General features: G+C 40.0%; 1 protein-coding gene across 43 annotated transcripts in view; it reads right to left on the reverse strand.

Moving 5' to 3' along the window:
- The window catches only part of ANK2 (ankyrin 2), a gene marked incomplete at its 3' end in the record, with an annotated part of 316,224 nt that overhangs the window by 109,516 nt on the left and 192,803 nt on the right, over nt 1-13,905 (reverse strand). For all 43 annotated transcript variants that reach the window (XM_083756174.1, XM_083756190.1, XM_083756194.1 and 40 more), the window contains 2 exons: nt 11,682-11,780; nt 10,292-10,390 (listed from right to left, as the gene is read on the reverse strand). In XM_083756174.1, coding sequence (XP_083612300.1) covers nt 10,292-10,390; nt 11,682-11,780 — 198 coding nt within the window. The remainder of the gene's footprint in view (nt 1-10,291; nt 10,391-11,681; nt 11,781-13,905) is intronic.

Raw genomic sequence — 13,905 nt, forward strand, 5'->3', positions numbered from 1 at the left:
CAGAAACATAAAGAAAATATTTACACTATGTCCTGTGGTTTTTATTTCTGTCTGTTACTTCACAATTATAGACATGACCCATTTGAGATATTGACAGCATTTCTTTTCCACTCAATTTAGAAGCTATGGCATAGAAAAACATCCTAATGAAATTTGATGACTCTAATAGGAATTTCTACTGCAGCCAAGTAGGGAACAGCCAGCAAACAGCAGCGATTACGTGATTCTCCTTGCTCTGAATAGCACATGTATTCTCTTTGGCAAATATCACTAGGATAATCGTATACAGTGGTACCTTGGGTTACATACACTTCGGGTTACATACGCTTCAGGTTACAGACTCCGCTAACCCGGAAATATTACCTCGGGTTAAGAACTTTGCTTCAGGATGAGAACAGAAATTGTATTCCAGTGGCGAGGCGGCAGGAGGAGGCTCCATTAGCTAAAGTAGTCTTCAGGTTAAGAACAGTTTCAGGTTAAGAACAGATCTCTGGAAAGAATTAAGTACTTAACCCAAGGTACCACAGTAGCACAAAGCCCCATCATAAGGATATGAAGATCTTGTTGGTGGGTGTAATATGTAAAAGCCTCCCACACCAAAAAGTGGAGAGCTACTCATTAGTACTGTGATAATCATGGTCCTTTCCAAAATCTCCCGTTCTCAAAAAAGAAACCACACCAAGGAGTCGCAGCTAAATCTGTCCCTCAGAACACTTGCCATTTACAAAATTTTGCATTATACATATCACCCTACAGAATGGAGTTCAAAATATTAAGGCTAAAATTAAATCTTACTTTTCTTTTATATATTTGCTATATTTAATTACATTCTTAATTTTGTCCAAATAATTCAAACAGCATCTCCATGCCGAATACTTTTTTAAGTAAGGAGAGAAAACCATCAAAATGCCCCAGGTGGCATATCTTAATGTGTCGCTACTATTCACATGATGCAACAATTAATGACAACATAGGGCACAGGAGGCAGCTCTGGTGTAATGGAGTTGCCTGCTGGTGATAAATGCTCATTGTTTTAACTAGTGGTTCAAAAAGTAATTATGCATTTGAGGATCAATATAATCAATCAGATTGCTCTTTGTAGGTGGTTTCCCCCCTTTGCTAAATACAGTGATTGTTGTCATTATGCAAGCCTCACATTTACTGTCAAACCCATCTACGGTTACTTTTTTGTGCTTATTATAGACCTAACAAAGCACTAAAAAAGTCTTATTACTGACATCCATTCAGTGACATTATAGCATAATTGTGCTTGCTAAAGAAAAGGAAAAAAAGCTGAATAACCAGATATTATAAATGAATATACTTGTATAAAAGCTACTTTTGAATTAACTGATTCCAAACAATAGAACTCTAGATAGTTTCTGAGGTCCAAATTACTACTTAGGAATTGTTGTGACTCCAGTTTGACTTGCCACATCTTCTACTCTGAAAAACAAATAATCATGCTCCCTACCAAACTACTTTTAAAAGGGCAGTTTGCTATGGAGGGCTGCTGTTCAAGTCAAAAGACCCCTTGGGGAAGTGAAACTAGCTGACCAGTAGATCTTTAGATTTTCTCAACAGTTCTAATATTTACAGAGATGCAATATTGTGACCTCTCCCTTGCCTGCAAAAATGTAGTGTCATCAGCATTCAAAGTGCTTTCCAGAGTGACAAAACCAAGATATATCACTGCCCCAAACAAGATGCTTGTGATCTAAATTTAGGCAGTGAGGAGGAAGATGAAGGAAACAGGGAAGGGAAAGATTGGAAAATAAAGGATGCACTAAAAGTTAAAGGACTATGGTGCTGGGCCAAAGGCTTCACAGGCAACAAAGTTTAGAGCTAGGCTTTATGGAGTTCCCAGGTATTAGTGGAATCAATGTAGAATGGACCTAGTAATTCAATAAAAGAGTGCTGTGAAATTGAAGGTAGTAAACTCAGAACGGTGAAGAGAACAGGAAGCGTAGGACATATCAGGTGATAAAAGCAAATGAATGGAAATGAAAGGACTCAAACTTCGTATACCAGGCATGTCCAAAGTTCGTTTTGGGGGCCTAATCTGGCCCGCCGTTTGATTTAATCCAGCCCCCATGGCAATATATGTCCTGGGGTAATTTTTTTTTTAAAAAAAGCTTCAATCCTACAAAAAGCTCAACAGCTTTGATTGGCCCTCATGTATGTTCACTCCATCAAATCTGGCCCTCTTTGAAAAAAGTTTGGGCACCCCTGTCCTATGCTGTTTTCACATCCCTTTTAATATCCAGCACAAACACATCAGCTTTACCTTTAAAAGCATATGTAATTAAAGCATGCAAAAGGCTTGCATGAACTTATTAACTGTCCCAACAGGACAGCTGCAAGTCTGTAATCAGACTTTATAGCGGGGCTTTAGGCCTGAGCTGTAATAGAAATATGCCATAGAAGTATTATTTCTATGGAGGTCTCTGTTCTTAGAGTTCAAAATGCATCACAAAAGAATAAAAATTATTAGGACTCTACAAACTTTTATTTTGCATTATGCTGTAGGGCATTATTTTCAGCTGTACTAAAAATAAATGTCTCATAAGAGGATTTTATCTCAACAGGAGAGATTCTCTTTCTCTACAAGGGTAAGTTAAGGACGTAATACCCACTTTCCCAAAGATGTTCACATTACATTATGAGGCTATGAATATGCGTCAGAAGTTTCTATTTTTTTAACCTTCTTTCTACCTCCGTTACAGATTTTGTAACTAAAACAGAGAGCATAGAAACATGAAAACAAAAAGAGATTAGATTTCATGGGGCAATACATTTGTAAGAAAAAATCACTTGGGGAGGCACATTTGTAAAATGAATTACCCTGTTCGTTATGAGTTATAGTGATCAAAATTATTCTGCTGTATCCAGAAAATAGGTAAAGGTAAAGGGACCCCTGACCATAAGCCCAGTTGTGACCAACTCTGGGGTTGCGGCACTCATCTCACTTTATTGGCCGAGGGAGCCGGCATACAGCTTACGGGTCATGTGGCCAGCATGACTAAGCTGCTTCTGGCGAACCAGAGCAGCACACAGAAACGCCGTTTACCTTCCCGCTGGAGCGGTACCTATTTATCTACTTGCACTTCGTGCTTTCGAACTGCTAGGTTGGCAGGAGCAGGGACTGAGCAATGGGAGCTCAGCCCGTTGCAGGGATTTGAACCACCAACCTTCTGATCGGCAAGTCCTAGGCTCTGTGGTTTAACCCACAGCACCACCCGCGTCCCTTATCCAGAAAATAGTATAGGACAATTTTTGCAGAATTTTAAATAGCTATTTAATGCACTGACATTTCTCTCTGAAGAAAAGGAAAAGAAGCCATATGTCAGAGGAATTCTTCAGCCACAGGAAGAATGCTGTCATAATGGATTTGTTCAGATGTAACATCAACCTGTAGTTCACCTTTATGAGACTGTGTGAGCCTTGGTCTTGTGTGCTCCCTCTCCCCTCTACTTCTTCAGCACAGCCATGAGGAAACAGGCAGCTTTTGCTTCTATTTTTAACTAACCAGAATTTGTCATTTTTTCCAAACCCACACAAAATGTCATTAGTCTCAGGGTGCTTTCCACCCTGTAGTTTGTTATAAACATTGTGCTGCTCCTTCATGCAAATGTTTTGCAGCAACAACACAATGTCATCCTCCTCAAAATAAAACCCCATATTTTCCTCCCATACAATCTGGATCTTTCATTGGTGTTTTTTGTTTGTTTGTTTTTACTTTTTGAATTTTCTGTGAAAATAGTAAATTCAGATTAGAAGATGCTGAAACACTCCCACTGAAGGACTAATGGGATCTTTCTCAGAACTAAAACTGTAACTATTGTTTATAAAAGTTTATTGGAAGCTTGAAAGAGAAAAAAATAGTTATGCAAGCCATCTTCCATTCCATTCTTCCATTCATGCATCTTTTGGAAAAAATCTTTAATGGGGAGGTGGAATGTACTAAACAATGGAACATGGTTTTAGAACCCATATAGAATGTTTCTTTAGCTTTAAAATTGAGACTGGTTCAGCAAATAAAAAGATACTTCCAGTACACTGAACTAGCCCAGGCCTAGATCAAGGTAGCAAATATGGAGCAGTAGGGGCAGAATTAGTGTTTAATTGTATTCAATGTGCACTTTTTAAATGAGCTTAATTAAAATGTGTCTGATATTGCTCTATTTTGAGTGTAATAGAGTAATAAACCCATCTTCTTAATTTGCAGGAGGAGTATATAAGTAAGCAAAAACTGAATTTTCACATGCTTGTGGAATCAAGAATTATTTTCAACAGCAGCTGATGACATTTTTAAACAATTTTTTAAAAGAATGACCTAGATGTTAATTTAAAATAAACACAGAGAGCTGAGCAAAAATAATCACATCAGTTCTTATTTGAATAGATGAAAGATTGAGCCAATTATGCTTTGCACATCATGCAGCAAGTACTGTAGAATGTATTAGCAAAGGAGTTGAGCTATGACTGTGGTAGTCCCCAGTTCAAATCTCACCTCAGGTATGAACTCACAAGTGGGCTTAGAGTAAGCTATGACCTTCTTAGCCTTGGCCTCTACATAAGCAATAGGACAAGGATGCTGAAAACAACTTAGTTTACAGAATTGTTGTAAAGTTTACAACCAGATAATAAAGTGCTATGAACACTGAAAAATGCTATATAAATTCCCTAAGGCCTAGTTTGGATGTAACAATGTCAATTTGATACTAGTTTTCCACCATGGTGCCAGACAAAAACTTTCTTCTATAAACAAGACTTTTGCCTTTAACTATCTGAGGCCTTTTGGAAGTTAAGTTGGATTTTTTAAAAGTATTTCTTTTCCACTCTGTTTTAATGTATCTATATGGGGTTGTTTATTTGTCATTCTGGGTTGCCTAGGCAAGATAAAGTAGCTAACTAATTTTAACAACAACAACAACAACAACAAACAATTCTTAAAATACTGTTTTCTTGTTCTCACTGTTTCTGCCAGCATATTAGTGCTTTATTTTCTGTTGTATGTACCAGAAATTAACTGCAGCTAAAAATTGGGCCAAATATTTGATTCTTGAGTCCTCATAAATATAGCCACCAAACAGGAAGGTGGGGGAGTTAAAGTACCTGGAACCATTGCTAGAATATTGTAATTTACCCTTTATTTAGCACAAGTTGTGTTCCAACTGCCTATATTTGAGCTGCCTACATCTAAATATATAATGTCCTACACAGCCCTCTTATATCTAATTGTTTGCATCTAAGTGGGAACGAGATTATAATGTGTTAGAGCACCTGTCATTTTTTATTTATTTTTTGGTATGAGCCTGGCTGTCTTTATTTTTTGAGTCAATTCAATTTGGATCAGAATTCGAGGACCAAGCATCTGCTACAATGCCTGTAGACAGTGCCTGGAACATTTAGTGCTACCAATTAATGTGCTGAAAAACTAGAATATTCATTATATACTCCCTGTGAAGATGATATTTATATTTCTGGCATTTTTCATTAAAATGGGATTCAGAGTGAGTTGTTTTTTTAAAAAAAAAAAAGGACGAAGAAGTCAAATATTGGCATTGTATTAAAGCTTTTGGTGAAAAATACTGCGAAGTAAAATTGGATAATGAATGTTCATGATAATTGTATAATTAGAACAAATGAAAAAAACAAAACTATTTGATAGCTTCTTGAGCTAAAATGATTCATAGCATTCATTTAATCTGATGGAGGAAGAGGATACAAAGAGAAACAAATAAGCCAATGTTTTGCCGTAATGATTTTTAGCAAAAAATGGAAACGGAAAAACCCTGAGCATTGTCATGGGTGTAATATATAATTCCATACCTTCTCTTTCTTCATAATATATATTGAGACATTTTATTTTGTATGACATGACTGACAAATGTAAATAAAATTATTTTATACAGACATGATCTTAATGGGTAAAGGATTTGATATGGGGTACAGGTCTCAGCAGAGCCAAGAAAATGGGCATAGGTTGGTTGGTTGCCTGTTTTTAAAGAGGCTTTGGAGAATATTAATTAGGATTAGTAAAGGTCCCTGGGCTCCCACTTCCCTCAATTCCCATCCCTCCATTTCACTTTGTTTCTTTGGTTTTAACCGAAGATATTCTCCCCCACCAACTATGGGTTAGCTGGTGGACTTAAATAAGAACTACTGAGAGCTAAAATATCAGGGGGAAATTAAAGGGAAGCATATGATTCATGCTGTTCTATTCTGTTTCTTGGTACTCACTTCCTTTGTCATTGTAATATGCACTGTGAATCTTCTGTTCAAGAAATTGTTTTTTCCTTCTTCCTTATGATGCAATACCTCTGCCTACTGTGAACCAATGGGGTTCATAATAGGGCTATATATCTAAATAAACCACCTCCTATTGCAGCTTTATACTAAAACACAGTACTGGGCTAGTCCTATAGTTCAGCCAACCCTATGACTGACAAAGCCACCATGCAATTCACAGCAAGTACGACCTCAGGCTTATTGAGTTCTTAACAATTTTGCAGGATGCCCATATAATGTTGAAAGAAAAAGCACATTCTTTACACCATCAGATAGACTCAAATTATGCAATGTATAAAATTATTTTTCGTAAGCCAAACATTCTTCTCCCACATTAAAAGGTAAAGGGACCCCTGACCATTAGGTTCAGTCGTGACCGACTCTGGAGTTGCGGCGCTCATCTCGCTTTACTGGCCGAGAGAGCTTCCGGGTCACATGGCCAACATAACTAAGCCGCTTCTGGGGAGCCAGAGCAGAGCATGGAAACGCCGTTTACCTTCCTGCCGGAGCGGTACCTATTTATCTACTTGCACTTTGACATGCTTTTGAACTGCTAGGTTGGCAAGAGCAGGGACCAAGCAACAGGAGCTCACCCCGTCGCAGGGATTCGAACCGCCGACCTTCTGATCGGCAAGTCCTAGGCTCTGTGGTTTAACCCACAGCACTACCCGCGTCCCAACATTGCAGTAATACATATATAGATCCTGTGATTCATAGAATCATAGAAATGTAGAGTTGGAAGGAACCCTGAGGTTCATTTAGACCAACTCCCTGCAACGCAGGAATATACCTGCAACCTTGGTGTTATCAGCACCACACTCTAACCAACTGAGCTATCCAGGATATATTATTGTGGCATATGTGAGAATCTATATGCCGCTTTGGTTTCGCCAGAAGCGGCTTTGTCATGCTGGACACATGACCTGGAAAAACTGTCTGCGGACAAACGTTGGCTCCCTCGGTCAGTAAAGCGAGATGAGCGCTGCAACCCCAGAGTCGTTCAGAGGTTAACTGTCAGGGGTCCTTTACCTTTACCTTTATATCTAAGAGTAATGTATGTGAATGAAGGCATGTATAAGACAAATAAAGGAGCATATGAAGTGTGTAAGAGACAGAACAAAGGCACAGAGAATAAATTATGGGCAACCCCACTCCCTGCCTCACAGCTATGATTTTAGGTGGGTCTCTGGTTGTTACTGCCAATTTACAAAATGCAACAGCATCAACAATGTGGCATTACTATAGGATACAGGACAAGGCCTAACTCCATCACACGTATTATAAAACTGCATGGGTATTGGTGGTTGTAAAAATATGTATATATATTTAAAATCGCCTAACTGTATATAGCTTGGGGGCCCTTAGTGCAGTGAACTTCAGTGGTGTCACACACAGATTAAACAGTTCCATCTGACTACAGATGACCTTTTATTTTGTGATTTGCAAATTCCTTCTACCCTTTCCCTTTCTGAAGCTTTTTCTGTTGGATGCTGTGAGTCAGCAGCTACCAAAATAGATCAAAGACTCCTGCCTGAGATACTGCGGCATTTCCTTCTATGTAAAAGAGAAAAGAGCATTATTTCAGAGGGTGCCTTGCAGTTGCGGCTTGTGAATAACCATTGTTCATTAATATTAAGCACTGAACCTGACTACAGATTTAGTATGTTTGGGACCACTTTTTTTTTTAATTGCTAAATTAATGACCAAATGCACAACTCGCAAGGCCTATTGAAGTGAATGGTCTTCTTGCAGAGTTTCATCCCATCTCAAAGGGCTTTCTGCATGTGCACAAAGGCCACAATCCACTGCGTCCCTTTGTATGCACCAATTTCCTCCAACCTTCAAGTATCAGCTTGTATTGTGACAGAGTAATGCAGCTCTTTGGCAAAAGAAAGGGAAATTAATGCAGCATGGCAAAATTTGAAATTTATACAACCCTGTACAGGTACTGAATTTGAACACAATATATCAATTACATCAATGATTTTTAGACTTCCGCTGAATCTAAACCATCATCTACATCAATGTTCTTCAGATTTTCTGCTTTAATAGCAGGTGACTAAGTTTTAGATAGAGGCAGAATTTAGAAATGAATGGCCCACCCCATTCCAAAATAGCTAGGTGTTTAGAATCTGAGCCAAATAAATAAGTTCAGGACATTTCAAACTATTACATTATTATTATTTTTTATTATATTAGTATACCACCCTTCATCCAAAGATCCCAGGGCAGTTCACAATAGAAAGATACAAAATGAGAATACAAAATACATGAAGCAAAACCAATAACACTCCTTCCACAAATGCATTGAAAAAGCCATGGAATGTTAATCAGCCAAATGCCTGGTTGAAGATAAATGTTTTTGCCTGGCACCTAAAGATATCTAATGAAGGCGTCAGGCGAGCCTGCCTTTCCCCACCCAAAAAACTTACCTTTCACATACAGCATTGGATAGTGTGCATGCAATAGAGAGGATTATGTCACAGGCCAGCATTATGCCTGAAAATGTTCTCAGTGTAAGGCTCCCACTGCAAAGATCCCTGGGAATTGCAGTTGGACATGCATTCTGACAAACTATAATTCCCACAGACCTTTGTGATAGAATCTTGCTCAGCTGTTAGGTATTCAAGGCTAAGGAAAGTCTGAATAGCTGCTCTCTCCTTCACACAAATCTCCACTGGTTATTACTGTAGGTTTTGGGGAAAGGAAAGTGAATGGCAGGGCTGGCGATGAAAGGGAGGAGAGACATTAGTTGCAGGGAAGAAGCATTATCATGTTATGCTGTTGTGTTGGGGCTTGAAGCGCATAGGGAAACTGGAGACAACAAAGAGGTAAAGTGAAGATCAGGGCATAGGTCAAGTCAGGTCTAGGCAGAGTGAAGGCAGTTCTCCTAAAGCAGCGCAGGACCCTTGGCAGTTGTGACAGCTGGGGTGTGGAAGATGCTATCTCAGTCCAGAGCCAGGGCCATTTGAGACCTTTTTGTAGGTTGACTAGCACTGCAGTTGGGCCCACCTCACTGAGAAGATGGCTGTGCTGACTTAAAGGACTCTTGTCTAACTCTGCAGTAGCCAACTGTAGAAGGGATGAAGGAATCCACACTCTCAGACTAGGAAGGCCCACAGGGGAGTGCTGAAGTCCTTTCTATGTATTTCCTTCTCGGCTATGTCTACCTCAAGATACAACATTGTGCCACATTCTGAGGCCATGGAAAGCATTTGGAAAGGGTCATTTCCACCCCCTAAGATTCTTTTTGTGAAGAAGCTTAGAAAGAACCATTCTTATTTCAAATTGAGATAAGATGAGTTTGTCCATGTTGCTTTTCCATACAAACGTTGTGCTGAGGAACCCTTGGGTGCTGCAGAGTATTCTAGGACATATTTCGGGTGCACTCTAATTTTGTGTGGTGCATCAACCGGATGAGGTCAGTCTGACCACTGGCCCATGTAAACTGCAAATATGACCTAGAATGCCCAAGTGACCCCAATGAGAAAATCTTCAAACTTAAAAGAGTTTCCAGGAACACATGTTTAAAAATCAATTATATAGATTCTAGAGGGCAGAAAATGTATTGTTGCATGCTGAGAATCAATAGTACTACATCCTTATTTGAAAATATACAAGAGTGAAAAAGGTATATTTGGAGAAGCATAAAAAGATGGCTTCAAGAATATTGGAATTCAGTTTATGTTAGCTATACGGCTCCTCGCTGAATTCCATACCTCAAAATGAAGTTCTACATTCCAGAAGAAAGCTTATAATTTCATAATCTGAAGACTGAGAGATGCCTTTCCATTGCTAATGAGCATGATTTGCAAAATATCTGATTTAGCTGCTGCGCTCCAGCTGCTGGTGAGGTTTCAATATGTCCCACTGTGCTGAATAATTTGGGCAGTTCACTGTGTGTGACCAATTAACCTTGAGTCAGATTTGCCAACTTAAGGCTTAGAGCACTTTATACAACATTGCATTTTTATAAAGCAGAAAATGCCAAACATACCTGAGATTGTGCATTAATATTGGCTCCTTCCTTCACTAGAACTTTGACAACTTCAGCCTGACCAGCCAAGGATGCAATATGCAATGCAGTATTGCCTTTCTGTTTGATAAAAGATAATGATAGTAATAATAATTTATTCATAAACAGATTTGCCCAAAATCCAGCTTTCAATAAACAGTATTCTCATTCACATTCATAACATCAATTGAAACTTTAGCATTCCTGCATTAAAACTATTCAATAACTTTCTCTTCATTCAAAATAAACCTCCTAGTATTAAGGCTACTGAAAAATTTCTTAGAGAGAAATGTTTTTAGCCACTTTTTTTTTTTTTTAGCTAGGGAGGTCCATAATGTGGGAACCTCTTTTTTCAATACTTTGACTCTTATGGTATGTATATAATACCACCATGTTCTTGCTATGCACTGCCCTTCAGTGATGCAAACCAATTTTGATAAACCTGATAATTCTAGAATATTCACAGGGATAGAGGCGAAGGCCAAAAAGCTGCATCCCTTGAACTGGTTTTGCCTCATGCTGCCAGCTATTAACACCAAGACAACAAGGGGAAATTATTCCCAACCCATGGGAACACAGGAAACTCCTTATACATTAGTGTGGGAGGGGGCTGCTGGGGCCATAGACCCAGGAGCATTTTTCGGGGGGGGGGGGTGGCAGGGCGGCATGAGGAGGACACAACAGGCATGTGACTTTCCAATCAGTCCAAAGCCCATCTGTTCATGGAGACCAAATCTGGATCAAAGACTTTCTCATCTCTATGATTATATATTATAGGAGAAGGATCTTTAATTCTCCTATGTTTTTACTTTGAAGCCAACAGGTGTACCAAGGGAGGGTTGGTTTGAGTTTGCAGAGGTCGATGGAAAGTGTGTGCTTGCATTCTTGAGGCATGCACAGCCAACGTTAATGAGGAAGGACAGAGCACAGTGCTGTTGTCAGATGGAAGGTGTGTGAGACATATACTCAGGAGTTTCAGCACATGTTTCAGAAACACTGTCTAATGGATCTTAATGCAGAGTTGAAACAAATAATGTTCATCATTAGTCTGTTTCAGGAATAGAATCATAGATGGCTGTGGTGCTCTCCCTGCCCCCTTTCCCTTGTTTATTGTGTTTTTATATTAGATTGTAAGCCTTCAGACAAAGACTGTCTTGTTTTAATTGACTGTTTGCAAACCACTCTGGGAGCCTTTTCGGCTGAAGAGCTGGATACAAATGCTCTAAATAAGTAAATGTTACTGTACTACAGCTCCCATCATCCCTAACCTGACCATGTCACTGATCAAAGCTGTAGTCCAACCACATTGTCTAACCTTGCTCTATTTCACACACACAGAGAGAGAACCATTTCTATACAGTGAATATATTACCTTAGTAGCAGAGTCAACTGCAGAACCTCTTTCCAGCAATTCCTGAACCAGCCCCACGTGCCCTTCTTTGGCAGCCAGGTGTAGAGCATTGAGTCCATTCTGCAAGGAAAAAATAAAAAATAAACTTCCCATTTGGCCCCTCTTAAAGAGGTATAACCCTAGTGGTGTAGCACAGGCTTTGAATACATAAAATCTTAGCTGCAATCACGGTCATCAGCAGCTAAAAAGTTCTCAGCTGGCACAGCCACTGCCAGTCAGAGACTGGGCTGTTGTCTCATCTCATTCACATATGAAGCTCCAGGTCCCACATACAAAGCATACATGGTCGGGCCATCCACCACGTCCACCACACAAACACCTACACATCTCTCTCAACATTTGCAAATACCATTACGAAATTTTGAGTCACAGAAGGAGATACCTTTGAAATCTCATAGACTCTGCCCACCCATTTCACATGGGAGTGTGGGGGACGCACAAAGGAAGCTGCCTAGCAAACACAAGGTTGGGCTGAATTCTAATCACTATGACCTCTCCCAATCCCACTGATGTACTGATCTCAAAATGGGTAGGTTTCAGGATGTTCAAAGGAGTCTACATAGTAGCACCCTCATTTAAACCTCCCAAGGTCTACTTGAAGCGAACCTTTGAGTGCAGTATATAAAACAAGAATTGGATGGGGTTTCTCTCATTTCTGTCCATTCAAGTGTTGAAAAGTCTTTTTGGCCCTCTCTGTGCTCAGAGTTACCTGGCTTGCCCGCCTCACATATTTGTTTGTTAAAACTATTTACCGTATTTTTCGCTCTATAAGATGCACCCGACCATAAGACGCACCTAGTTTTTTGAGGAGGAAAACAAGAAAAGCCAGCAAGAGCAGCAGACACGCTCGCTTGCTTTTCCTCTTGTTGGCTTTTCCGGGAGGTGGGAGAAGGGACTGAAGGGCTGACCTCCATCCTTTCTCCCACCTCCCTGAAAAGCCAGAGCAAGCTGTGCAGCTATCGCTGAAGCCAGCAGAACAAAAGGCGCTGTGCAGCTCTCGCTCTTGCTGTGCTGGCCTTCCATTCCTCCTCCCGCTTCACTGGGAAGCCAGCAGAACAAGAGGCACTGTGCAGCTCTCACTCTTGCTGTGCTAGCTTCAGTGATAGCTGCACAGCCTGCATTCACTCCATAAGACGCACACACATTTCCCCTTACTTTTTAGGAGGAAAAAAGTGTGTCTTATGGAGCTAAAAATACGGTACTATCCACTTAGTTCTACAGCAGAGTACATAAACAATTCTTAAAATAAAACAACACCTCCTCTATCAGATACGCAGACTTAAACGGGTGGTGGCTCTTTGTAAACAAATAAGAAATCAGATAATTTCTCAAACATGGATATTTAAATTCTAGCTGCCAAAAGTAGCCACTTTATTCACACCCAATGAAAATGAAATGGCTCTAGTATATCCAACAACTGTTATTACTTTCATTATTTATATAGCAGTAAACCACTCTGACTGTCCCAGAATATACCTAGATATCCAAAACTTTGTCATAGTTTTTCTGGCTACTATAAATAGATTCCAAGTGAGAGAAGTTTATTATTTTATCTGCTTGCTCTTGGGGAAATCCTAACATAACCACTTCTGGATCAAACAAAAGTTTTATTCATTCGAATAATCCCCACTCCCAGTAATGAATAACTCCACCATAACCCTAACCCTACAGGCTGCATGCACACTGTAAAGCCCAATAAAGTACATTTATTCCCTCAAAGAATTCTAGGTGCCATAGTATGTTAAGGGATTCTGGATCCTCAATCTCCTTGCACTTGGATCCTTGCACTGGTCACTGTAGGTCTGCCTTTAATATATGCGGCTTAATGCACATACATTAAAGGTAAAGGGACCCCTGACCATTAGGTCTAGTCGTGACCGACTTTGGGGTTGCGGCGCTCATCTCACTTTACTGGCCGAGTGAGCCGGCGTTTGTCCACAGACAGCTTCTGGTGAACCAGAGCAGCACATGGAAATGCCGTTTACCTTCCCACCGGAGTGGTACCTATTTTTCTACTTACACTTTGACGTGCTTTCGAACTGCTAGGTTGGCAGGAGCAGGGACCGAACAATGGGAGCTCACCCGTCGCGGGGATTCAAACTGCCGATCTTCTGATTAGCAAGTCCTAGGCTCTGTGGTTTAACCCACAGCGCCACCCACGTCCCTTACACATACATTAGGAGGT

This window comes from Podarcis gaigeae, assembly GCF_964106915.1.
Source record: "Podarcis gaigeae genome assembly, chromosome: 9".
In the NCBI taxonomy this organism is placed as follows: domain Eukaryota; kingdom Metazoa; phylum Chordata; class Lepidosauria; order Squamata; family Lacertidae; genus Podarcis; species Podarcis gaigeae.